The sequence below is a fragment of the Taeniopygia guttata genome, chromosome 26, assembly GCF_048771995.1.
Source record: "Taeniopygia guttata chromosome 26, bTaeGut7.mat, whole genome shotgun sequence".
In the NCBI taxonomy this organism is placed as follows: domain Eukaryota; kingdom Metazoa; phylum Chordata; class Aves; order Passeriformes; family Estrildidae; genus Taeniopygia; species Taeniopygia guttata.
The window spans coordinates 5646900-5671048 of NC_133051.1; the positions used below are offsets into that span (position 1 = coordinate 5646900).

The 24149-nt window shown below is 56.8% G+C and overlaps 2 protein-coding genes across 3 annotated transcripts; both read left to right on the forward strand.

The window, feature by feature from the left end:
- Positions 1-1174: 1174 nt before the first annotated feature.
- CDKN1A (cyclin dependent kinase inhibitor 1A) lies at positions 1175-6139 on the forward strand. Its single transcript, XM_030291984.4, has 3 exons — positions 1175-1326; positions 3769-4182; positions 4906-6139. Exons 2-3 carry the CDS (start codon positions 3777-3779, stop codon positions 4953-4955), a joined length of 456 nt encoding a protein of 151 aa, XP_030147844.4. The 5' UTR covers positions 1175-1326; positions 3769-3776; the 3' UTR covers positions 4956-6139.
- Positions 6140-8322: 2183 nt separating this feature from the next.
- RAB44 (RAB44, member RAS oncogene family) lies at positions 8323-23184 on the forward strand. Of its 2 annotated transcripts, XM_041721328.2 has the most exons (17): positions 8323-8562; positions 10318-10551; positions 11352-11466; positions 11712-11883; positions 12131-12274; positions 12621-12711; positions 12828-12923; positions 13243-13430; positions 13797-13845; positions 14147-14241; positions 14721-15109; positions 18779-19339; positions 19807-19888; positions 20218-20332; positions 21024-21125; positions 21951-22027; positions 22471-23184. In XM_041721328.2, exons 2-17 carry the CDS (start codon positions 10372-10374, stop codon positions 22556-22558), a joined length of 2544 nt encoding a protein of 847 aa, XP_041577262.2. In that variant the 5' UTR covers positions 8323-8562; positions 10318-10371; the 3' UTR covers positions 22559-23184. The 2 variants fall into 2 exon arrangements, with proteins under 2 accessions (XP_041577262.2, XP_072774985.1); XM_072918884.1 differs by lacking the exons at positions 8323-8562; positions 10318-10551; positions 11352-11466; ... (6 more) ...; positions 14147-14241; positions 14721-15109 and having other exon boundaries at positions 15844-19339.
- Positions 23185-24149: the final 965 nt, after the last annotated feature.

Genomic DNA, 24149 nt, shown 5'->3' on the forward strand with positions numbered 1-24149 from the left:
TCCAGGGGCTTTCGAGGAGACCTGGCATTCCCAAGGGATCACTTTAACATGGTCTTTGTCACTTGGAGCTGTGCTGTCACCTCCTGGGCCCACGGGAGCAGGTTGTGTTTGTCCCTGTGTGCCTGAGCTGTGAGGTCTGGGCTGGCAGGACACAGCCCTGTGCCCCCTGGGCTGGCTCTGAGGCATCCCTTCCCTTCTCGGGCAGCCAGGCAGGGATGGAGCCACCGGCCAGGCTCAGGGCAGCTCCCTCCAGGCCCGCAGAGTAACCCCAGCAGAAGCTGACCTGTCTTCACACCTTTCCTTGGATGCATTATCCAGCTAAGCCACAGATCCCCTCAAATCCTTGCCACAGGTTCAGGACATGCACAGGACATGCACAGACTCGTTCCTCCTCCTCGTCCCTGCTTGGACATCTGCAGGACTCAGGGCAGCAGGTCTTACTCCAAACACTTTTTTCCACCCACAGCAGCTGATGGGGCTCTGCTGGTGGAGCAGAGCCAGGCCTGGGGGAGACAGCCCAGTTGGAGAGACCAAGGGACCAGGGGTGGCCCGGGTCAGGCAGTGCCTGGGGTCAGGGGAGAATCATCACCGGGTGTTTCTCAGGTTGGCACCTCAAGGGGCTGAGCCACCCCTTCCTTGATCCATTAATCTCCTTCCTACAGTGGCCGGGTGGGTGGGACAGCCTGGGTAGGACAGGACCCCTTTGAGCTGGCTGAACCCCTGCTTCTCTGCTGGAATGTGGCACCCTGGAGGCATTGCCGGGGGCTCCTCTAACAAGGAGGTCTCTGCATCCCTCACAGGGCATCTCCCTGTTCCCTGACCCCTCTAGGAAGGGAGTCCCTGCATTTCCTCATGGGGGGATCCCTGTATTCCCTGATGGGGGAGAACCCTGCACCTCCCAGGGAGGAGGGCCCTGTATCTCCTGGAATCTCTGTATCTCTGGTCCCTGAGGCCGGGTCCCTGCGCCCACCTAGGAAGGAGCTCCCCCCACCCCCTGGTGGGGTCCCTCCATCTCCTGCTATAGGGACGTCCCTGCACTCCCCATGGAGGGGGTCCCCGCCGTCCCCAGCAAGGGGGTCCCGCTGCCCACGCTCCTGGCGTGCCCGGCTCTCCCCTGGCACCGCGCACATTCCCGGGCAGCGGGATGGGAGAGGAGGGGGCGGTGCGGTGAGGGGCACACGCAGGACGGGGGCGGCTGCCGTGGGGCCGGTCCGGGGCGGGGCGGGAGGGAAATCCCGGGCGACGCCGGGACCGGCTCCGGCCCCGCCCCGCCCTCCTATAAAGGCCGGGGACGCTGCCGACACCGGCAGACGCGGGGAGACGGCGGTGAGTGCGGGCGGGGCCGGGCGCGGCCGCGACGGGCGGCTCGGTGCTTCGCTGGCCGGGGCGGGGGGCGAGCGCCGGTGTCCCCGGGACGCGCCGGTGTCCCCGGGACGCGCCGGTGTCCCCGGGACGCGCCGGTGTCCCCGGGAAGCGCCGGTACCTGGAGCGGGGGAAACGCCGTAGCGGGGGTGGCTTCGCCTGGGTGTCCCCAGCGCTGGGAGAGAGCGGGGCCGCGCCCGGTGCCGGCGGTGGCGGTGCCGGGGGTGGCGGTGCAGAGCCCTGGGAGCCCCCTGGGGAATGCAGAGCCCCCGGGCCGGGCTGGGTCGCTCTCGCCCCCCGGTGGCGGCGGTGCGGGATGGGGCGCGGTGCCGTGCGGGATGGGGTGCGGTGCTGTGTGGGATGGGGCGCGATGGGGTGCGGTGCCGTGCGGGGTGCTGTGCGGGGTGCGGTGCCGTGCGGGCGCGGTCCCACCACCGAGCATCCTGCGTGTCCGGGCGGGGACCGCCACCCCCCGTGCCAGCTGCCCCCGGGCGTTCTCTGCGCGGGATCAGCGGCTTCTGCCACTCCCGGATGCGGGTGCCCCCCGCCCCTCCTGCTCGCCCAGCCTTCCCCAAACTGGTGTGACTGGTCCTGGGTGTCGCAGGTGTCTGTGGAGCCCCGCTGGCTGTCCCCCAGGGGTGCTCTCCTCACCCGGCTCGGCTGGAAGAGGTTTTAATGGGGTGTGCACCTGCCGCTTCCTCGCCCCAGTCTTGGGGTTCCCGCCGGCTGCCGGAGCCTCGGGGCTCTTGCTGGGCAGAGGTCGCTGGAAGCGGCACCAGCCCCATGGGAGGGGACGATGACCCGGCCCCGGTCCCTCCCTCTTTGGTGGCTTTGGCAATCTGCAGCCATGAGTCAGGGCGAGGGTGTTATCTTGAGGCTCCAGGGTGGCACCTGTGTCGCGTCGCTGACCTGAGAACGGGGACATCGGCTCGTGATGCAGGCGGGGAGGGCTGGGGGGTGTCTGGTCAGGGTGATGGAACGTGTCCCCCTCCCACTACCTGCCCGGGCTTGCCTGGACATGCTGGGACTTGCCTGGCAGTGAGGTCACCCTTGTCTGTGCTCACACTGCCCGGAGATAGGAAGCTGGATTTCTATTTTTGCTCGGGGTGCTGAGTCTGAGCACAGGGTGCCCACGGGGGTGGCCACAGGGACCGAATGTGGCCCCCCAGCCCCTGGGCTGGGCACTCCCCTGCTACCCACCGGGTTGGTGACACGCCTGGTAATAGGATCATCGAATCATTAAGGCTGGAAAAGACCTCTGAGATCCTCAGAGTCCAAAATCTGACCGATCCACACCTTGTCGAGTAGACCAGAGTTCTGAGTGCCACATTCAGTCATTTCTGGCACACTTCAAGGGGTGGAATGTGGGGGAGACAATGTGGCACAGGCAATCCAGAGGGGTTGCAGGTACTGAGTCTGGGGAGAAATCTTCCCTGCAGGAGGCTGAGAACTCGCTTCTTGGGGAGTTTTGGGGATGGGGAGGATCTTTTGTGGCCTGGCTTTGAAAGTCACAGATTAGGTAGGAAATGGGAGCTATGAATCTCCCTTTTTAAAGCTGATTTAGTGAGCGTGGCTGTCAAAGCAGGGGCAAGGCTTAGCTCTGAAAACTCAAATCCCAGAGCAGTGCTGACTCTTATCAGCTGGACTTGATGGTCTTCTAGGTATTTTCCAGTTCTGATTCTATGTCGGGGTTTAGTGAGGGGTCCATTATCCCCACATGTGTGTCAGGGGAAGGACTGCTCGGATGGAAAGGTTTTGTCACTTACTGGGAAGGTCAAGGTTTTTGGCACCGATTTGAAAAAAAACAAACAAGGTCTTGTTTCTGGTTACCCAACAGCTCCTTGCAGATAAGGAGGGTGGTTAACAAAGTGGTCAAGCTTGTGGCACGTTCTTGCAGTTGCTTGAAGGTTTCCTTACCACGGGGTCTGAGTTCTTGAGATGAAGAAACTGGCCAGAAAAACATCCTGTTGCTTCACTTGCCCATGTGCCAACTTGCCCTTGCCTGCATGGGAGTGGGAGTGAGCAGGTTGGGCAGTGTCTGGGGACCAGGGGAGCATCATCCTGGTGTGGCTCTGAGGCTGGCACCCCGAGGGTGTTCTGGGTGGAGTCTGTGACAGCAGCAAGGTGCTGGATGCTCTGACCTGGCAGGGCTTTGCCTGCTGGAGGGGGAATAGGGAATGTTGACACCTTCCCCACCCTCCTGTCTCACACTGGGCCGTGTGTGACCTCAGCCGTGCTCAAGTCTTTGCTAAAATCTCCGAAGTCGGAGTCCAGATGTGCCAGTCCCCTGCAGACCCAGCCCAGCTTGTCCCACTTTGGCTATCCTGTGCTTTGCCCCGGTGGCCAGCACTCCCCTGTGTTTGCTCCTCTCATCCCACCCCCTGACTCTCTCTGGTCTCCCCGCAGCCGCCACGATGCCGCTGTCCCAGAGCAGGGCTGGGCAGAGCCTGTGTGGCAGCAAGGCCTGCAGGAACCTCTTCGGCCCCGTGGACCACGAGCAGCTCCAGCGTGACTTTGAGGACAAGATAAAACAAGAGCTGGAAGAAGCTCAGCAGCGCTGGAACTTCAACTTTGAGACAGAGACTCCCTTGGAAGGGCCGTTCAAGTGGGAGAGGATCCTGGTGCCTGAGCAGCCGCCCCAGGAGGTTCACAGCCTGGTCAGGGCTGTCATCAGCGGTGACAGCAGGAGCTCCTTGGCCCACAGGGTCCCCCCCAAGGACCGTGTTGGCAGGATTTGCCCTGAGGAGGCTCAGCAGAGCTCGAAGGTTTACAAGGCTGGTTCCCTGCAGAGCCTGAAACGTGGGCAGACCACGATCAAAGGTGAGTGCTGGGGGTCGATGTCACTCCTTGGGGGCTTGGTGGCATTGATGTCATGGCAGGGACAGACAGAGGGGACTTGGTGCCAGAGCCCTGCCTGGCTCTTGGGCATGGGGAGGGTCCCACCCTCCCTGGATCTCTCCTAGGGAAGCAGAGCCCATCTTCCAGAGGGAAAAAGGCCACCAGCTGGGTGCCTTTTGGCCACTGGGTTTGTGCAGGGGACTGGCACTGGGCCGGTGGGTTTTGTAGTTGAAGATGCCCCCAAATCCTTCACCTTCAGTTCCAATGGCCTGACCCAATCATAGAATCACAGAATTTTAAGGGGTTGGAATGGACCTTAAAGATCATCTTTAAGGTCCCATGGGCAGGAACACCTCCCACTATCCCAGGTTGCTCAAAGCCTTTATCCATCCTGGCTTTGAACACTTCCAGGGCTGGGGCACCCAGAACCTCCCTGGGCAACCTGTGCCAGTGTCTCACCTCCCTCACAGTGAAAAATTGCTTCCTGTCCTCCATGGGCAGGGCCTGGAGTAGAACTGCAGATGAGACAAACAGCAGAGATGATGCAGACTTACAGCTCTGCTCTCAGCAGCTTTGCATGGGGCTTTAGGGTGAGACCCACCTGGGCTGCTGTTGGGATGCTTCCCTGGGGACACCTCCCACTTCCTGCCCTGCTGCTCCCAGCGGGCTGGAGACACTTTCCAACCCTTTCCTTCTTCCTTCCAGACTTCTACAGTGCCAAGAGGAGGATCGTCCCTGCCCGGCCCCAGCCGTGACTCGCTGGGGCAGCTGCTGCTGCCAGGGCGAGCGTGGCTCCCCCGCCCTGTGCTGTGCTCACCTGTAGCAATGTAGAGTGTGTAGTTCCCTATTTATGAGTAACTCTGGGGTCCTGAGGGACCTTCACTGTGTGCAATGTAGAGGAGGAGCCCCGTGGTGGGGCTGGAGGAGGACTGAGATGGACCTGGTGGGACTAAAGCACTGCCCTGCCTGCAGAAAAGCATCCTCTGCCCTGTGCCTGTGGGTCCAACACCGTCCTTGTGCCATCCCGCTGTCCAGCCGTGGTCTGTCCCCTGCCTAGGGGCTGGTCCTGGGGGACACTTGTGTCCCAACCACCTGGTGGCACCAGATATCTTTAAGAAGAGTCACTGGTGTGGATTGCAGAGCCCTGGGGCACCCCTGCTGCTGGCACATGGGGGTGTCCCTGTGTCCCAGCAGGATGGACCCGAGCACTGTCCGTGTGCGGGAGCAGAGGGATGTGGAGGCTGCTCCTTCCCCCGGCTCTGGGCAGAGAAGCCGTTCCTGGACAAACCTTCCTTGGGGTGACTCCCCGGGACCAGCCGGGGACCAACACTGCCCCCGGCAGGCTCTGGGATCCCCTGCACTCTGCCGGCCCCAGATCCCACTTTCTTTCCTTCTTGTTGGCTTGAGTGGTGCTGCTTGCCCCCGTGTCCCTGCCTCCCTTAACACTGACTCCAGGCTGGGGAGCCCTGCTCTGCCTGCTGGGCTCCTCTCGGAAGAAGTCGTGCTCAGCAGCAGGGATGCTGCTGAAATAAGGAATTGTAGCTTGTTTTCGTGGACTTTTTCTCCTTTGGGGCTGGCAGGGAGAGGATCCTTCCCTGGCTCTGCTCTGGGACCAAGGGATGGCCTGGAGCAGAGGCTGCTCAGTTCCAGCACTGAAGGATGAGTCCCTGAGGGACTCGGCACTTTCATGGAGTTCATCTCCTGCTCTGCTGGATTTGGACTCTGGAAACTGGTGCAAGATGGTCCCAGGAAGAAAAGGGACAGGGTTGATCTCCCACCTTGCACCACAATGCACTTTGCTGTCGGTGAAGCTGCCAAGCTCCCAGCATTAAAAAAAATTATTTATATTTAAAATAATGCTATTAAGTGTATGTGGGGAGAGGGGAAATAGCTGTTTGTCTGTAAGTGTTAACTCTAAATAAACATCTGTGCAAAGGCATTCTGGGTTAATGTGGGTGACTGGGAGCAGGGCCTGGCTGGGGGAGGAGGGTGTTCCAGGGACTGGGGATCCCTCTGGGGGTGCAGCCCTGAGCTGGGACCTGCCTTTGTGAGGGCTAACAGGGTAAAGCCCTGCCACATGCTCTGTGCTTGACCCCATTCCCTGGGGACAGTGGTCTGGTGCCAGCACCGTGTCCCCAGCAGAAGCCAGTGCCACCTGTGGGATGTCCCTGGAGATCCCTGCGGCTCCTCTGTTGTCCCCATCATTCCCCCTTCCCCACTGTGACCCTGTTCCCCCTAACCCTCAGGACCCAGTCCTGTGGTGCAAGTGGCCATTAGCCACGGGCAGGCTGCTCCCCTCCCTTACCCCTCTAAAGGGGTGCTGGGTGCCCAGGCCACGAGGGTGACCCACCTGTGGGATGGGGACACAGGAGCGTGTGGTGGCACAGCTGGTGGAAATGTGCATTTCCTGGGTGGCACTGAGATCCCAGGGGAGTCAGGGATGTCTTCACCACTGGCTGCTTCCCTGGAGGACTGAGCAAGGCTTGGATGCAGACTCAGGTTCTGGTTAATGTGAGAAATCACCAATTGCAGGGGATCCAGATGAAAAGAAAGCTGATGGCAATGAACAGCCTCGTGTCATTGTTCAGCTGAGGATCCCTAAAGCCTCTGCCTGTCCCTGAGTGAGGGGTGACGTCTGTGCAGCCCCATGGCCCTTGACACACACTCAGCCTTTGAGCTGCTGCTGAGTCAAACCCTACAGATTTAGCCCCTGTAATCTCTCCCCTTACGTCAGTCCTTCCAAACCCCCCTGGCTGCTGCCAGGAGCTCCCCTCTGCTGTCACCACCCATTTGCCAGGAGCAGCAGCAATGAAGGAAATGAGGAATAAATCAGTGAAACCCCCTTGTCTGTGCTTGTGGCTCTGAGTTCTGCCTTTGCTGGGCACCAGGGCCTGAGCTCTGGGTCCCCAGGACACTCCAGGACTGTGTCCCCCCAGCTCTGGGACACAAAACAGTGTCCCAGCAGCTCCCACTTTCAGCCCAGGCTGTGTTTGGCTCTCCCACCCCAGCCTGGCCTCAGCACAGAGTGGGATGCTGAGGGTCAAACCCCCACAGGGGGAGGGTCGGGTGCTTCCCTTCCCTTGCCCACATTCAATCCCCTTTCCCTGGCACCTTCCAGCACCTCCTCGGGGTTGGATCCTGCCCTTCCTCCTGGGCTGTGCCCTCTGCTGACCGCTGCCAATCCACTGGAACACAATGCCAGAGTCTTGCTGGGCAGAGGGCACAATATGTGTCCCCAGGGATATTTAGGGTTTTCCCTTCAAAAGGGAAAATTTTCTCCTCAAATCCTTGGGGAAAGCCAAAATCCAGCCTTCTCTGTGCACCAACAAACACTGCAGAGGGTTGGAGGGTGAGGGGACACACTGAGCCCCCCAGCCTGACCGAGGGGATGCTTCAGTTTGGGGCAAGCAGCCCCAGCTTTGCCCAGAGTGTGGAGAAGAACCAGCTGAGCTTTTTGCTGGCCCTGATGGAGCAGCTGGAGCCGAGCTGGCTGCTGCTCCCTTCGGTTAAACAGCAAATGAGCAGGGTGTGGCTGGTTCCCACTGAGGGATTTCACCTGCTCAGATGGGCAGAGAGAGCTGGGGCATCAGCTTCCACCCCACAGCTCCTGCCCTGGAGCCTGGGCTCACATCTGCTGTACGCCAGGGGATGTTTGAGCAATGCCCTGGAGATAACAACATTTCCTCCTGCCTGAGTTCTCTTCACGTTTTGCAATTAAAGAGCAGGAAAAGTGCCTGTGATCCACCTGATCCCCCTGTCCCTCATGAAGCAGCAGCCAGTGGGTTTGGTGCTGGGTTTAAAGCCAAGTTTATAGTTCAGCCAGGAGCCTTAAAAAAAACATCAGAGAACAGCAGAGGGGGGATTTCTTCAAATTCTAGGGCCAAAGAGCCTCCACAGGGGGGATTTTCAGGTTGTTCTTCCTCTGGTAGGATGTTATAATCCATGGGCTATAGATAATCTTGTATTTTGGGTTATTTGGAGCCTTAAAAAAACATTTGCTGTTTGTCTGCTGTTCTTCCCCCCACTCCAAACACCCCCAGCCCCAGAGCATTGCAAACCAGGAAGGGTCAGGGACTTTGCTGCCCTTCCTGATGGCACTGGCAGTGCCTTGGCAGAGGTGCCGGGGGATCTGGGGACTCTGGGGACACCGTGACCCTCTGGATGGGTCCTTCCTGTGCCCCACTTGCAAGGCAGCAAACAGGAAATGTGTGAGCACCGGCAGTTGCTGTCACCCCAGAACGGAAAGCGCCTTGAGAAAGAGAGACGAGAGCGGGGGCGGCCGCGGGGTGGGAGCAGCGTCCCCCCGACCTGGGGAGCCCCTCGGCCCCGTGTGCCCCACACTGAGCGTCCCTCGTGGGGAGGGTAAGTCCTGCTGCTCCGGGGATGGCTCAAGCACCACCTTAAGAAATAGAAAACTGAGGGAATTAAGGGTTTTTATCCTGCTGGTGGTGATCCAAGGGGGCTTTTTCCTGCTGCCTGTGAGGGACTGTGGCTGGGGGCTCCTTTCTGAGGGCACAGGGTGCTGTGGAGAGAGGCAGGACACTGGGAGCTGGTGATGCCATGGGGGGCCCTGCTTGGCTGGGGGGGAGGGGCACAATTCCCATCCCATCCCATCCCATCCCATCCCATCCCATCCCATCCCATCCCATCCCATCCCATCCCATCCCATCCCATCCCATCCCATCCCATCCCATCCCATCCCATCCCATCCCATCCCATCCCAATCCCCCTGCTCGTTCAGCACCTCCATCACGCTGTGGGCTCAGCTCACCTGCCCTGGAGCTGGAACAGGAACCAGGGGCTTCTCCATGCCTTGAACAACCCCCCTGCCCCCCAGAGCTCCCACTTCTGCTGTCTTCGAGGCTGGGACCACCACAAGGATGTTTCTGGTCCTGTGGGACTCCAGCAACTCCACAAGACCCTCTTGCTTTAAGGGGTTGGGGCTGGTTTTGGGGCTGGTGTTGGGCCCTGTTCCCATTTCTGGTGTACACTGGGGTTTAGCAGGATCTGTTTCATGGCAAAGGAAGGGGCAGAGGGCTGCAGGAGCTGCTGCCCCGGGGTTGGGGGTGGGAGCTGGGCTCAGCCAGACTGAGCACGGCCCCGGCTCTGCGTCACCGCTCCCCACAGCTCTGCTTTCCTTCCCTCGGAGTTTCAGCTTTGCCACACAAAGAACAGCCCCTCTTGGGGACGGCATGGTGGCTGTGGGTGACACAGCCACCCACCCAGGCTGGGGACAGGGCACTGGGGGTCCCAGCTCAGGCCCCACAAGCCTGGGCGAGCAGCAGCATGACATAAAGCTCCCGAGGCCTCGTGCCCTGTGCCCGGAGGTGACTCACAGCTGTGAAAACCGGGGGAGGAATTTTAAAAAGTGCTGCTGAGCTCTGAGAAGGCAGGTGGAACCAGCACGTCTTGCTCAGACCTCCAGTGTCACCTCGGCTGCTCCTTTGCTGGTGTCACCTCCTGGGTGGCCCTCGCTGGTGCTGGTGTCCTGTGCATCCTCCACAGCCAGGGAAGAGCAGGGGGAGATTTGGGATGGGTGCTTGGCTGGTGGCAGGAGGAGTGTCCAGCAGGTGGGAGCTGGGCTGGGAGCCCCTGGGATGGCTGACAGGAGCAGCACTTGCTGCTGCAGTTCCAGGCTCCATCGGCACCGTGCAATCAGAAATAAGGGCTTCCCTTCCCTTCCCTTCCCTTCCCTTCCCTTCCCTTCCCTTCCCTTCCCTTCCCTTCCCTTCCCTTCCCTTCCCTTCCCTTCCCTTCCCTTCCCTTCCCTTCCCTTCCCTTCCCTTCCCTTCCCTTCCCTTCCCTTCCCTTCCCTTCCCTTCCCTTCCCTTCCCTTCCCTTCCCTTCCCTTCCCTTCCCTTCCCTTCCCTTCCCTTCCCCTTCCCTTCCCTTCCCTTCCCTTCCCTTCCCTTCCCTTCCCTTCCCTTCCCTTCCCTTCCCTTCCCTTCCCTTCCCTTCCCTTCCCTTCCCTTCCCTTCCCTTCCCTTCCCTTCCCTTCCCTTCCCTTCCCTTCCCTTCCCTTCCCGTTGCCAAACCCTCCTCAGCAATCAGCGTTTGGGCCCTCCAGAGCAGCAAGATGAATTTCCAGCTGGGTCCCTTTCTGCTGTCTCCTACCAGGCTGGAGCGAAGGTGCCCAGCGAGGGCAGGGCTGGCCGGGTGTCCCGCGGGGCCATGGCCGAGCGCCGGGCGGGCACCAAGGGCCGGCGCCTGGGCTCCAGCCGGCGCAAGCAGCTGCAGGAGGGTCCTGCTGAGGAGCCACCGTGGGCACCTGAAACACTGCAGAGGGTGCAGCACCTGCTCAGCACCAGGGACACGGAGCAGGCGGGAGTTGTCACCCGCTTGGACATGCAGGTGAGGGTGGGGCTGTCCCCTGGGCCCCAGCGCTGCTGGGTGTTGGAACTCCAAATGCCCCTCAGACATTTTCAGAGGTTCCAGGCCTTGGTCAGAAGCATTTGAGACCCTGGCAAGCAGCGAAAACAGCTGTGATTTTGAGTTTGAGTCATGGAATGAGTTACCAACTTTGAAGGTGGAACAAGCGGTCATAGAGGGTTAGATGGTACAGTAAAAGTAGTCACAAATTAGAGGGAAAACTTTTTAGTATTGTACAGGGGGGGTTTAACACCTGTACAGGGGGGTTTTACTTTGTACAGGGGGGTCAAAGGTTCTAAGATGGAGGAAAGTGGGCCTGATCCTGTTCTTCCTCCTTCTTCTTCCTCACCTCCATGTTCTTGGTGATGTTGGCATTCACAGATTGGTTTAGAGTAGAAAAGCACATTGTAACATAGGTAGTAGGTATTGGGGAAAATCTGTAAACATATAACACATAATATATCATATAAAAGACAGCAGCAGCCCTGGGCAGGGAGAGAGAAGAAGACACCGGACAGTGAGGGTGTCAGGGGTGTGTGTGTCTCTGCCTGGGCCGCTGACCAAACAGCCGCAGTGGGTGAAGACAATCTTTTAGATAACCAGCAATAAACTGCCTTGAGACCGAACAACAAGAGGCTGCGGAGTTTTTCTTTGGAAGCACGGCTTGGAGGAGAGATTTTACCATCACATGAGACCCCTGAACCAATCCTGGGGTTCTCACAGCTGGGGTCACTGGAGATGGAGCGATGGGAGGGTTTTACCCTGATTTGCTTTGGTTTTAGAAGCTGCAGGAGGAAGGTTTGCCGTGCAGCAGGGAGGAGCTGGAGCTTGTGTTCGATGGGCTGGATGCTGCTGGCACCGGGCGCTTGGGCACAGAGGAGTTCATGGCCGGGCTCCGTAAGTGCAGCCTGGGCTGGTGCTGGACACGGTCCCGGGGCTCTCCTGGGGGATGTGAGGTGCTGCCTTTGCTGTGTGGCACAGGAGGAACCGTCCCCATGATCAGCTCTCAGCCCCTGGCTCGCCTGGAGCGGGGCTCTGCTGTGCTGAACCGCTTCGTTGAAGCCGTGGAGGGAGAGGTGCTGGGCTTTGAGCTTTGCTGTCGCCCTGCCTGGGCACCGAGGATTTGGGATTTCTGTCAGCAGGGCAGTTCCTGAGCTCCCAAAAAGCTGCCAGGGAGCACCGGCGGAGGAAGACGGCGTCGCGGAGGGTGCGGCTGGTGCTCCCCGCCCCGGCGCTGGAAGTGGGGGACAGCGAGGAGCGCAGACACTTCGCTGCCTTTATGGAGCAGCTGGGCACAGACAACCTCTCTGAAGAGTAAGTGCCCTGCTGGGCACCCATGGGTGTCCTGCAGGATGGATAGGGGGGGAAGGCTTGGGGCAGGAGATGCCCACACAGGCAGGAGCCTGGAGGTGCCTTTGGACCGAGCACAGGAGCAGGGTCACAGTGACTCCAGAGCTCATCTGCCCTCACACACCTCAAAAATGTGAGTGAAGCAACTCAGCTGGCCTGGCTTTGGGGCTTCTGGAGGGATGCTCACCCCAAAACACCCCTCTCCCTGCAGACAGGAGATCTGGCAGCTCTGGGTGAAGCTCCGGCAGGATGAGCCCCAGCTGCTGGACAACCTGGAGGACTTCCTGGCCAAGATGAGGCACCGCATCCAAGAAGCCAGGAGCAAGAAGGAGGCTTTGGAGCTGACTCTGAACAAGTGAGCCACCCCAGGATAGTGCATAGGGATGGGATAGGAGGGATGGGGACAGGGATGGAGCCCTGGAGGACCACCCCAGCCATGTGGAGAAACCTGCGTGCCTTCAGCACACCCAGCAGCGGCCGGAGCAGAGGTTCTGCCAACGTTTGGGGTCAGCTCCCTCTACAGTCACGGGAGGGGCGGCAGAAGGGCCGGACTCGGGCTGCTGCCGGACACATCCACACTGGGTGACCCTCCGGGCAAACCCAGCCACAGCCTGAGGCTCCCGAGGGCAGTGTGGGCTCCCAGGGCCTGCACCCCCTGGAGCAGGGTCTCACATCCCTCCCCGGCCCTGCTGTCACCACAGGCGTGTGGCTGAGCACGACAGGGACGTGCAGCAGCTCTGCGAGGTCCTGGAGCAGCAGATCCAGCAGGAGCAGCTGCGGCTGCAGCAGCAGGTGGGTCCCGGCTCCTCCTGTCCCCTTGCTGTCCCTGCCAGGGGGACCCAGCACCCCAAAGCCCCTCGGCAGCTGCCGGTGGATGAGGGGGTGCCGGTGTCCTTGTGCCACCGCAGAGCATGGCCCGGAGCCACCAGCAGGGCGAGGAGCTGCAGCGAGTGCTGGATGCCAGCGAGAGGGAGGTGCAGCGCTTGGTCACGGCGCAGATGGAGGTGGGCTGGCCCCCACCCCCCTTTGTGAGTCAGGGGTCTCTGGGGTCTCTGGGCTGTGCTGTAACCACCCCACGGTGCTGCACAGCCGATCCCGGTGTCCCTGGCAGCCCTTGCTGCAGGCTGTCCCACAGGACACTCCACACCACATCTGCCACCCCCATCCTCACACTCCCCTCCATCCCCAGAGGACACAAGCTGAGTTTCCCACAGGTGGTGGTGGTGGGGGGTGTGAAATTCAGCCCCGGGCCCAGAGGAGGTGATTATGAATTATTTTGCATGGGGATTTTTGGCTCTGAGTGTCCTGGTTGCCATCCCACAGCTGGAGCGGCGTTGCCACAGCCTCCACAGCTCCCAGCAAGTCACCAGCACGGAGAACCAGCAGCTGGAGCAGAGCAACCGGGCACTGCAGCAGCACCTGCAGCACCTGCACCAGCAGCTGCAGCAGACCCAGGGCCACCTGAGGACAATGAGGGCTGCCGTGGCTTGGGAGCACATGGGGGAGCCGGGGTGAGCAGCTGAGTGACCGTGTGTCACTCACGTGTCCCCACACATGTCATTTCCTCCTGGATGGGCGATGAGTTGGATGGGCCTCAGCCACCACGGTGCTGCCCATGGTTCCAGGTTAATCGTGGTTTGGTGTGCAAAGCATCAGAGGAACAAGCAGGACTATCAGCACCATGCTCTGGATATGTCCCTGGAGGGCAGTGCCAGGGAGATGGGGGTGTCCTTCAGCCAGGAGGGCTCGGCAGGACTGATCCAAGGATTGTGGGTTTTGCTGACCTGCCCTATCGCTGCCCTGACAGCTCTGGTGCTGGGTGGATGTGGTGGAGAGGATGAAGTTCCTGTTTTGACCCTTGTGCTCTGTGTTTGCAGGGACAGAGTGGTGGCAGAGTTACCCATCGAGGTGCCAGTGTCCCCACAGGTACTGCAGCTGGGTGTGTGGGGACAGGACAGGGGGCCCAGGGCCTTGTGCTGTTCCATTTGGGACTGCTGAGGAGCTCAAGAGCACAGGGTGCTTCTGCAGCACTGCCTCCCCTAAAATCTCTCAAAAGGGGCTGGCACAGATGTTTGGGAAGGGAGGGGGTTGCACCACCTTCCTTCTGGTACCCCCAAGATTTTGGGTGGGTACAGCTGGATACTTGCTGGAGAACACATAATTTCAGGTGGATATTCTCCCTCACCAAGAATTTCTCTCTCTCCTCTTCCCACCCCGTTTCCTGCAGCTGAGTCCTGGGAAGAGCGAGAAGTTCCGCTCCGAGATGCGGATCAGGCTGGGATCCCAGAGCAGCGAGAGCAAAGCCAAGAGCACCCACCAAGTGTAAGGGCTCCTGCTGCTCCTCTGTGTGCCCCTGGGGGCTGAGCTGGGGCTGAGCTCCAGGCCTTCCTCCACCCTCCCCAGGCAAACAATGATATTTGTCCTTTTAGCACTCCTCTCCCACCCACTCATCTCTCACCCTGGAGCTCACATCTCTTATCCCAGCTCATCACTCCCTTGGCTCAGGAGGTGGCTGTAGGTGGCTGAGAGTTGTTTTTTCCTGTCTGATAATGTTAAGATGGGTACTGGGCAGAGGCCAGGATGCAGCCCTGGGTCTGGCTGTCTGTGTGTGCATCCCCTTTCCCTTGCCCCCATTGTTGCCTGTGTGAACTCCAAGTGCCCCGAGCGGAAAAAAATTCAGGTTTGGAGAGAGAAGGGGTGAGGCTGTAGATCAGAAACCCTCTGGGACTGACTGGGGATGGGAAGGAGCTGGAGCCTGACCTGGGAGCTGGTTCATTGCCCCCATTTTCTGCCCTTTCCAGGGTTTGGGAAATGCTGCCAGCAGAAATAAACCTTTCAGGAACCCCACAGAAAGCAAGCTCTGCAGAAGAGGATCCCACCCCAGAACCTTTGAAAGAGGAAGGTGTCCATTTCCAAAGCTCTTTGCTAAGAGAGATGAATGATGCAATAGCAGCTCTGAGCAAACATCTGAAGGCACAGGCACTGGGTACACCCCTGGCAGACACTCCCTGTCACCCCTGGGACAATGCTGAGCCCCAGACGGGGCCAGAAGCAGCAACAGCCCATGAAACCACCCCTGGGGTCCTGCAGGAGACCCTCCCTGGCCACATCCATCATGAGCTGCTGGAAGGAGACCTGCAAGAGGAGCCAGCCTCAGCTGAGCTTCGTGCTGCGGATGTGACACAGGCTGGTGCGTCCGCAGGAGCTGGGCACTGCACGGCTCAGGAGCCAGGGGCAGAGCAGGGACAGAGCCCAGAGGAGGCACAGAGGATGTCATTCCTGCAAGGAAAGAGTGCTGGTGTGGAGGAGATGGTGCTGAATGTGGCTGAGCATCTGGGAGAGAGCATGGAGGCAGGAGAGCAGGTGCAGATGGAGGTGGAGGGAGCAGAGCGGCTGCAGGAAACAAAACCACAGCCCCTGGGAGAAGCTGAGGAAGGGGAGATAAGCCAGAGAGAAAATTTGGAGGCAGATCTGGGGCCACCTGAGGCTGGGCAGGAAGGTGTAGCAGTGGGACAGGGCCTTGCCATGGATGAGCAGCAGTCAGGCAGGGTGCAGGGTGAACGTGGCACAGCGCTGCAGGAACGGGCTGAGCCAGCACTGGGGCTCCCAGGGAAACTGGAAACTGAGCTGGGAGAGCACTTGGAGCCAGAGCCACCATCCTGGGCTGAGGCACAAGTGGGAGCAGCCCGTGGGAGTGGTGGCCCTGAGGTGACAGCGGCTCCTGGCCCAGGAGGGCTGGAGGAGGAGCGTGCCAGGGCAGAGGTGCAGCCCCGGGGAGAGACCAGGGACTCCAAAGTGCTGGAGGTGCTGCCAGCCCAAGCTGAGCGTGCAGGGAGCAGCAGAGCTGGGGGCGAGGAAGAGGAGGTGGAGGAAGCAGAGCCCAGGGAGGCAGAGCAGCAGCTGCAGGGTGAGTGTGCCAGGGGAGGCGCGGGGTGGAGAGGGAGTGAGGGCACTCTGGAGCCACTGGCAGCGGCTGTGCCACCCACCCACGGGCAGGGAGGAGTGGGAACAGATGTGGAACTGATGGAGGAACACAGCAGCACCAACATGGAGCTGCTGGCAGAGGTGGAGGCAGATCTGCAGGTCTGGAATGAGGTTGGCTCCCCAGGGACACAGCAGGGACGGGGTGTGGATCCAGGTGTGCAGCTGGAGAAGGATAAACCAGAGGTAGGGCTGGGAGAAGAAATGGGGGCTGCTGCAGGGCACTGTGAGGGTCCTTCCCCTGCAGAAGCACCTGTGGGCAGCCCGGGCTTGTGTGGGCTGTTCCCAGGTAAGTCTCCGGCACTGGAATTGGTGGAGGCAGATCTGCAGATCTCTGGGGGTCCCAGCCCAGAAAAGCCCCAGGGAGGGGAGGGGGAAGGAGCTGTTCAGCTCCAAGAGAATGAGGAGGAGGATGGGGCAGGACAGGATGAGCACAGGCTGCCACACGAGCCTGTGCCTCATCCCAGTGCAGTGACCTTGGGTCAGGGGGAGGGGGCTGGTGTAGGGCTGCAACTAAGGGAGAATGCTGAAAGCCTGGACACTGCTGAGGAGCAGGGCACTGGTGCCAAAGTGCAGCTGAGTGCAGAGGGAGATGAGCTCAGACTGACCCCAGGAGGGAGCACAGAGGCAGATCTGCAGCCCTTGGGTGAGGCTGGATCCTCAGGGACAGAGCAGGGACGGAGTGTGGATCTGGAGGTGCAGCCCCTGGATCAGGAGGATAAAGAAGAGCTTTTGGAAAGGAAGGCAGAGGATGTCCAGGAAGATAGGATGTTCACTGAGGGTCCCAGCCCAGGGGCTCCATGGGGAGGGGAGGGTGAAAGAGCTGTTCAGCTGGAGGAGGAGAAGGAAGAGGAGGATGAGGCAAAAGGACAAGGAGAGCATGAGCTGCCACACAAGCCTGTGCTTGATCTGCACGGATCAGGGGTCAGGCAAGGGGAGGGGGCAGATGAGGACATGCAAGCACAGGAGGAGGCTGAAAGCCTGGACACTACTGAGGACCAGAGCACTGGTGCCAATGTGCAGCTGAGTGCAGAGGGGAATGAGCTCAGACTGACCCCAGGAGGGAGCACAGAGGCAGATCTGCAGCCCTTGGGTGAGGCTGGAACCTCAGGGGCAGAGCAGGGAGAGAGACTGGATCCAGAGGTGCAGCCCCTGGATCAGGGGGATAAAGCAGAGTTAGTGGAAGGGGAGGCAGAGGGTGCCCAGGCAGATCTGCAGCTGTCAGAGGGTCTCAGCTCAGGAGGCCCATGGGGAGGAGAAATTGGAACAAATATTCAGATTGAGGAGAAGGATGACGAGGCACAAGGACAGGGTGAGCATGAGCTGCCACACGAGCCTGTGCTTGATCTGCATGTGTCAGGGGTCAGGCAAGGTGAGGGGGCAGATGAGGACATGCAAGCACAGGAGGAGACTGAAAGCCTGGACACTGCTGAGGACCAGAGCACTGGTGCCAATGTGCAGATGATTGCAGAGGGGAATGAGCTCAAATCAACCTCAGGAGAAAGACCAGAGGCTGATCTACAGCCCTTAATCCAGACTGACTCCATGGGGACGGAGCAGGGAGGGAATGTGGCTCCAGATGTGCATCCCCTGGATCAGGGAGATGAAGCAGAGACAGTGAAAGTGGAGGCAGAGGACTCCTGGGCAGACACTCAGCTGAGTGCGGCTGCCAGCTCAGAAAGCCCCCAGGGAGGGGGGCACTGTGCACTTGTGCCCCGGGATGGGGCTGGGGACTGGAGACAGGGACAGGGTGGGCGTGAGCAGATGAAGGAGCTGGTGCCTGACCTGTCTGCAGTGACCATCAGACAGAGAAGGGGGACAGATGCAGGTGTGCAGCCAGTGGAGGAGGATGTGATCCTGGACACAGTGGGAGGTCAGAGCACTGGTGCCAGTGTGCAGCTGAGTGCAGAGGGGGATGAGCTCAGACTGACCCCAGGAGGGAGCACAGAGGCAGATCTGCAGCATTTGGGTGAGGCTGGATCCTCAGGGACAGAGCAGGGAGGGAGTGTGGATCCAGAGGTGCATCCCCTGGATCAGGGGGATAAAGCAGAGTTAGTGGAAGGGGAGGCAGAGGGTGCCCAGGCAGACCTGCGGCTGTCAGAGGGTCTCAGCCCAGGAGGCCCATGGGGAGGGGAGTGGGGAACAGTCCTTCACAGTGAGGAGGATGAGGAGGGTGAGGCACAAGTGCAAGGTGAGAATGGGCTGCCTCAGGAGTCTGTGCTTTCTCCAGAAGGAGCACAAGGCCGACAGGGAGAGGGGGCTGGTGCAGGATTAGAGCCACAGGAAGCAGCTGAGAACCTGCACACCCTGAAGGCCCAGAGCGCTGATACTGATGTGCAGCTGTTCACAGATCAGCAGATGCCCAAATCAGGCTCAGGAGGGAGCACAGAGGCTGATCTGACACCTCTGGGTGTAGCTGGGTTGTGGAAAGGGGAGCAGGGCCTGACTCTAGGTTTGGAGGCAGTTCTGGGTCCATCTCCCACTGCAAACCCATGGGAAGGAGCTGCTGCTGCAGATGTGCCCCCTCCAATAGAGGCTGCTTTGTGTCCTGAGCCTGCCACTCCTGCAGAGGGCCCTGGTCTGGAAGCAAAGCTGGGAGCATGCATTGGTCCTGAGGGGCAGATTCTGGAGGCACAGGAGTTACTGCAGGGAGAGAGAGCTCCTGCAGAGGGGCAGCCTCTGGATGGAGCTCACAGTCTGGAAGCGGCACAGGGAGAGAGGCTGGAGGCAGAGGTGAGGAATGGAGTGAAAACTCAGGGTCTAGAACTAAACCAGGGCCATGATGATGCTGAGTTGGCCTCTCTGGTCTCTGAGGTGCTGTCACAACTCAGCCCCCTAAAGCGGGAAACGATGATGCAGGAGGATGTTCTCATTCCAGATGTGTGGCGGCTTTGTGCTCCGGGACTGGCAGCCCAAAGGGAGCTTCAGGAGCAGGTTTCAGCACAGGGACATGAGGGGAGGCTTCACACAGTGGCCCAACAGCCAGAGGGGGAGACACCACCCATGATGGAACCAGAGCACACGGCTGCTGGACCTGCTGAGCATCCGAAGCAGGAGGTGCCACCAGCATCAACACTGCACACAGCGATGCAACCAGGAGATGCTGGGAGTGATCAGCTGGGGGTGGTCCTCAGAAAAAACTCACTGGGGCAAAGGCAGCTCTTGGGAGAACAGAGCAAAGATCTCAGTGTTGGTCAACGAGAGAAGATGCAAGAGTTTGGTCAGAAAATGAGCCAGGAAGGTGAGCCCAGCTCAGGAGAGCCAGGGGCTGTGACTGCATGTGGGGCAGGAGCTGCCCCAAGGGGCTGTCCTAAAGCTGCCCTGGACCCAGACCACCTCTACAATGTGCTGTTCATTGGGGACTCCCACGTGGGCAAAACGTCGTTCCTGTACCGTTTGCACGCCGACACCTTCAACCCCCACCTCACCGCCACCGTGGGTAGGTCTCCTCCAGCCCCCCTCCAACATTCGCTTGGATCACGGCTGCAATTCCCCCTCCTCCACCCCACAAGCTGCTGGAGGTCCCCACATGCCTGTTCCAGCTCATGCCAAGCGTGGTGTACAGGCTGTCCCCAGGGGCCACGCAGAACCACCAAGTCCCCACGCCTGGGCGCTCATGGGTGGGAAATGCTGCTCCTCCTCGTCCTTCCTAGCAACAGTGCTTTCCTCTCTGCTTTGCCTTTCAGCTCCATTCTCCTTTCTTCACCAACCTGGTTTTATTCACCATGAGATGAGAGACCTTCCCAAAATCCAGTGATTAAACATCTAAAGGCCAGAGGTTCACTTGGGACCAACCCCTGGAGCTGCAGCTTCAGACCACCCTGCGCCATGTTTCTTCTCCATCCAACTTCTGTTGCAGGGCAGAACTCTACAGCATCAAAATATCCTTTTTTTTGTGTCTTCCAGGACTGGATTACCAGATCAAAACCCTGGTTGTGGATAACGAGCGCTTTGCTCTCCGCCTGTGGGACTCCGCTGGTCAGGAAAGGTGAGGTGCTGTGCTGCTTAAGGACACAACCTGGGGTTTTTCCCCTCTAGTTCAGGGGCAATTGATATCCTTTGCTTTGCTAAGCAAAGGTGAGATTGCTCAAGGAGGGACTCTGTACAGTATGTGATCTGATAAAGCGTAATAAAGGAAGTAATTAAGATAAAACTGGCACTCAGGCTGTTCTATGGCCCCTGCCATCAGGACAAGAGCCAAATCTGGGGGTTGCCTGTTTTGTAGGCCTGCATTCCCACCTTTCCCAGTAGGATTTCGCATCACACCTAGGCAGAACCTCCTTAGACCATCCTGGTGATGATCCAAAATGCCCGCAGGTACCGCAGCGTGACCAGGCAGTTCTTCCGCAAGGCGGACGGGGTGGTGCTGATGTACGACATCACCTCCGAGCTCTCCTTCTCCGACGTGCGCTTCTGGCTCAGCTGCATCCAGGTGGGGACGGGCCCGAGCTCTTGGGACTCAGAGCAGTGGCCAAGCCCTTGGAAATACCCTTTGGAAATACCCTTTGGGTATTCTGCATTGTGTTCATTAGAAAAGAAGTTTTTTTCCGTGGAGGATTTAAGTCAGATATAGAAGATTTTCACACGCTGGCAGTGTTTCCCAGGCTAATTTGTCGATAGAACCACTAGGGTAATAATCAAACTTTAAACAATTAAAAACTAGTGCAAAGGAATGAAAAATGTTGCTTTTACATCAAGAATAGTCCACTTTGAGTCCTAGAGAATGGGAGGTTATTCAAGGCCTTTTAAAAACTTCTTTTCAGAGATTTCCAGTTGACACAAAGCCAGTTTTTAAAATTCTGAAACAAAATAGGATATTGACTCACTTGGTGCTAGTAAATCCCAGCCAGAACACCTTCAGACACTGCTGTAGTTGAGCATAAAGTGAATTCATTATAAGTGTAATTCATCCAGTGTTCTGTCATGTTAATGGACATAGGCAGATGATTTAAGGGAAAAAAATCTTAAATGCTGTTGAAATTATTTAATAATTTAGAGTTTTGTTATTAGCCCAAATCCGTGGGTGTCAGTCATAGTGTTCCAGGATATTATAGACAGTGTGGCCGGCTGGGATTCAAGGAGGATTTTGAAGCTGTTCTGATCTTCCCTTCTTTCTTACTCAGGAAGGAGCAGAGGATGGAGTTGCTGTTCTGCTTCTTGGGAACAAAAGTGACTGTGCTGCCCAGAGACAGGTCCCTACAAAGGAGGGTGAATGCCTGGCCAAGGTAGGTGGTGAAGCACAGCCACCAAGCAAGGAGGGGACAGTTAAAGATCAACTCCACCAACCTGAAGAGCTGGAGAAAGGGGAAAGCCTTTAATTTACCCCTCATGCATCAATGGTTGACAAAATGTTCTCTGAACCCATCTCTCACCCTTCTCTGCCTCGCTTTCCCTTTGCCACTTCAATTTTGCCTCAGCACCATCCCAGTAAATTGGTTTATGGAACTGGATTTGTAAATTAAAACATTTTCAGCTATGCTTATCTTTGCTGTGAAGTGTTAAGTATCTTCCCAGCATCATAAAAATAATAAACCCACTGAGCACTATCCTGGTTTAAAGATACTGAAATTATCAAAGTTTGATTAGTCTCTTCACATATAGATGGCTAAAACAAATAGATGAGGAGAATGAGAAGAATCTCACTTTTACTGACTTAATTTTAAAGCTTATGGGATTTGGGCCAGAATCCATAGACCAGTTTTGATAATTGAGATGAGGGATAGATGTTTATTTTCCCAAACTGGTAGGGAGCAAAAGAGTTGGGAACATCTACTTATGCCCCTGTCTGCATTTGCTCCCATAACCAGAAGGCATCACAAATTCTTCTGTCTGCACAATCATCCTTTTCCTTGTATTAAAAGTTGGTGTTGTAGCAACCAGAAAATGTGTATTTCACCCTCATGTTCCAGTAAATAAGTTATTGAGTTATTTGTTTCCTTGATCCCCTCCTGTTTCCCCTTGACTCGGACTGTCCCATGGCAATTTATTCCCACATTAAACTAGTCCAGTGCAAGAATGTTACATTTCTACTTGGGGTCTGTGTCTTCCAGGAGCACCAGCTCATGTTTTACGAGTGCAGCGCTGCCTCGGGCCACAACGTCTTCGAGTCCATGGCCAGCTTCACCAGGTGAGCCATGTTCTTGGATTTTTCCAGCTGTCCTCAATTAAATGGGCTCCCTCCTTGCTTTTTTTAACTCCAAATACTGGATGTCACCATCACCAGAGACTCCATGCCCAAATGTCAGGGAAAACTCAGGGAAGCACCTGCTGGGATGAACATTTAGCACTGCCCTAACTTGTCTGCTGAACAACCAGCATTGCAAGGAGGTGAATTAAACCCTTTTGGGGATGCTGCTGATTTCTCCTTGGCTTGACTGAACAAGTTCTGTCTGTGATTTGATTTATGTTGGAATTTTTAGCAGCATCCACAGCTCTTGGATCACATGGAACTGGAAGGATCCTGACTCCTTTCAGCTGTGCTGAGCCTCTTGTACCAAGGCTTGTCAAAACAAACAGCACAGTAATGCAAAACAGGGGAACTACCCAGTAATTTGCTTCCTTTGCTCCCAGGTTGCTCAGAGTTCGTGAAGATGAATTGAAAAATAAGGCAGAAGAGGTACCAAAGGCACCCCAGAAGAAAAAGGGCTGCTGCTGGTGATGGACAGACACCCCACACACTGATCTGAAACTGCATCAACAGCCAGAAAAGCATAAAAATAGTCTTTGGACAACTTCTCTTTCTCTGTGTGTCTTCTTTGCCTCTTCCTTGGATGCTGAGAGCAAAAGCTGCTGTGGGGGACCCCCTGCCATTCCCCCAGAACACACCAGCCCTCCAAAATACTTCTCAGGGAACTTTGCAACTTTCTTTTGGAGACCAAAAACAGGCCAAGAAAAGAGGCAGAAAAGGAACCCAGTTGAGTCTGAGATGCTGCAATGATACTGGAAGCAGCAGGGAGTAAACCCAAGCCTTGGGATAGAAGAAATGAAAACCTGAAGCCATCCAAGTGTATAAAATAAGGGGGTTTAGTGCTGTTGGTAGTCTGAGCTATGGGGACTTCTGTGCTGTCTTTGCAATCTGATTGGATTTGATCAGGAGCAATGAGATATTCAACATATTCTAAATGCACTTAAATCTCTCCAATGACACAAGGTAAAGCTAATTTTTCCCTTTCATGGTTTATCCTGCCAGTGAGCAGTGATGGGGCTTGTCAGAAACTACTAAATATTTTGCTGAAAATAAATTCAAAAGCCTCAAGAGCACGTCCGGGATAAGAAGAAGATAAATGCTTGCAAGAGGTTTCTTTCATTGTGTTGTCCCCAGAGCAAAATTCTGGATTATTGAACCAAATTTCAGGCTGGGCAGAGAAGAACGAGCTGCTGCATCCTGCTCTTCTGCTCTTTTTGAAGTACTGAATTGGTTTTAAATCCAGCTTGAAGAACCTAAATAAGCACATCACAATTTCAAGGGTTTTTAAAAAATCTTTATACAGCTTGATTGAACTATAGTTTTGCAGAAAAAAAAAAAAAAGACATACAGACTAAATAAATAAGAATACAAGTGCTATATTTTAGTATTTTATATGTTCCATGTAAATTCCCAGCAGTTCAACAGGTATATTTAAAGACTCTGCTTATGTGCAGAGTTTGCACAAATAATTCTGCCTAGTTGGGTTTACTTTTTGTTGCCACTATTATTTATATGCACATAATGGCAAAGCATAATAGTAGCCAGTTTGTGCTTTAGAAAAATAAAGTGACAACTGGAGTTGGGCTTCTAGCAACACTATATATTTTCATATATAATTATATATATTTTATATATATCAGCTTCACCAGCCAGGGTCCAACTTTGCAGTGACTCTGGAATTTCTGAGTCTTTTAGGGATGATTTATTTTTCCTGCACACCCTGATTTATCACTCCAGTACCTCTGTACCCTAAGTCTCCATCCCCTGCCTACCTCAAGTCATTCTCCTTTGGCCCCATCATTAAAATACTTAATTTTCTTAAAGCAATATATTTAATGCTCCCGTTCCCTTCTCCATCCCTCTTTACCGCATTTCTTTATACAATATTTTTAGTGATGGAGCAGTTCCTCAGGAAGGATTTATGTGGCTCAGCTCAGAGCTGTGCCTGAGGGGGTTTGGTATTTGGGATATCTGGAATTGCTTTTTCTTTATGTTTGGGACCCTCTTCACTATATCTTCTTTTATTTAAAAATAATATAAATCCAAGTGTACTTTGCAAATT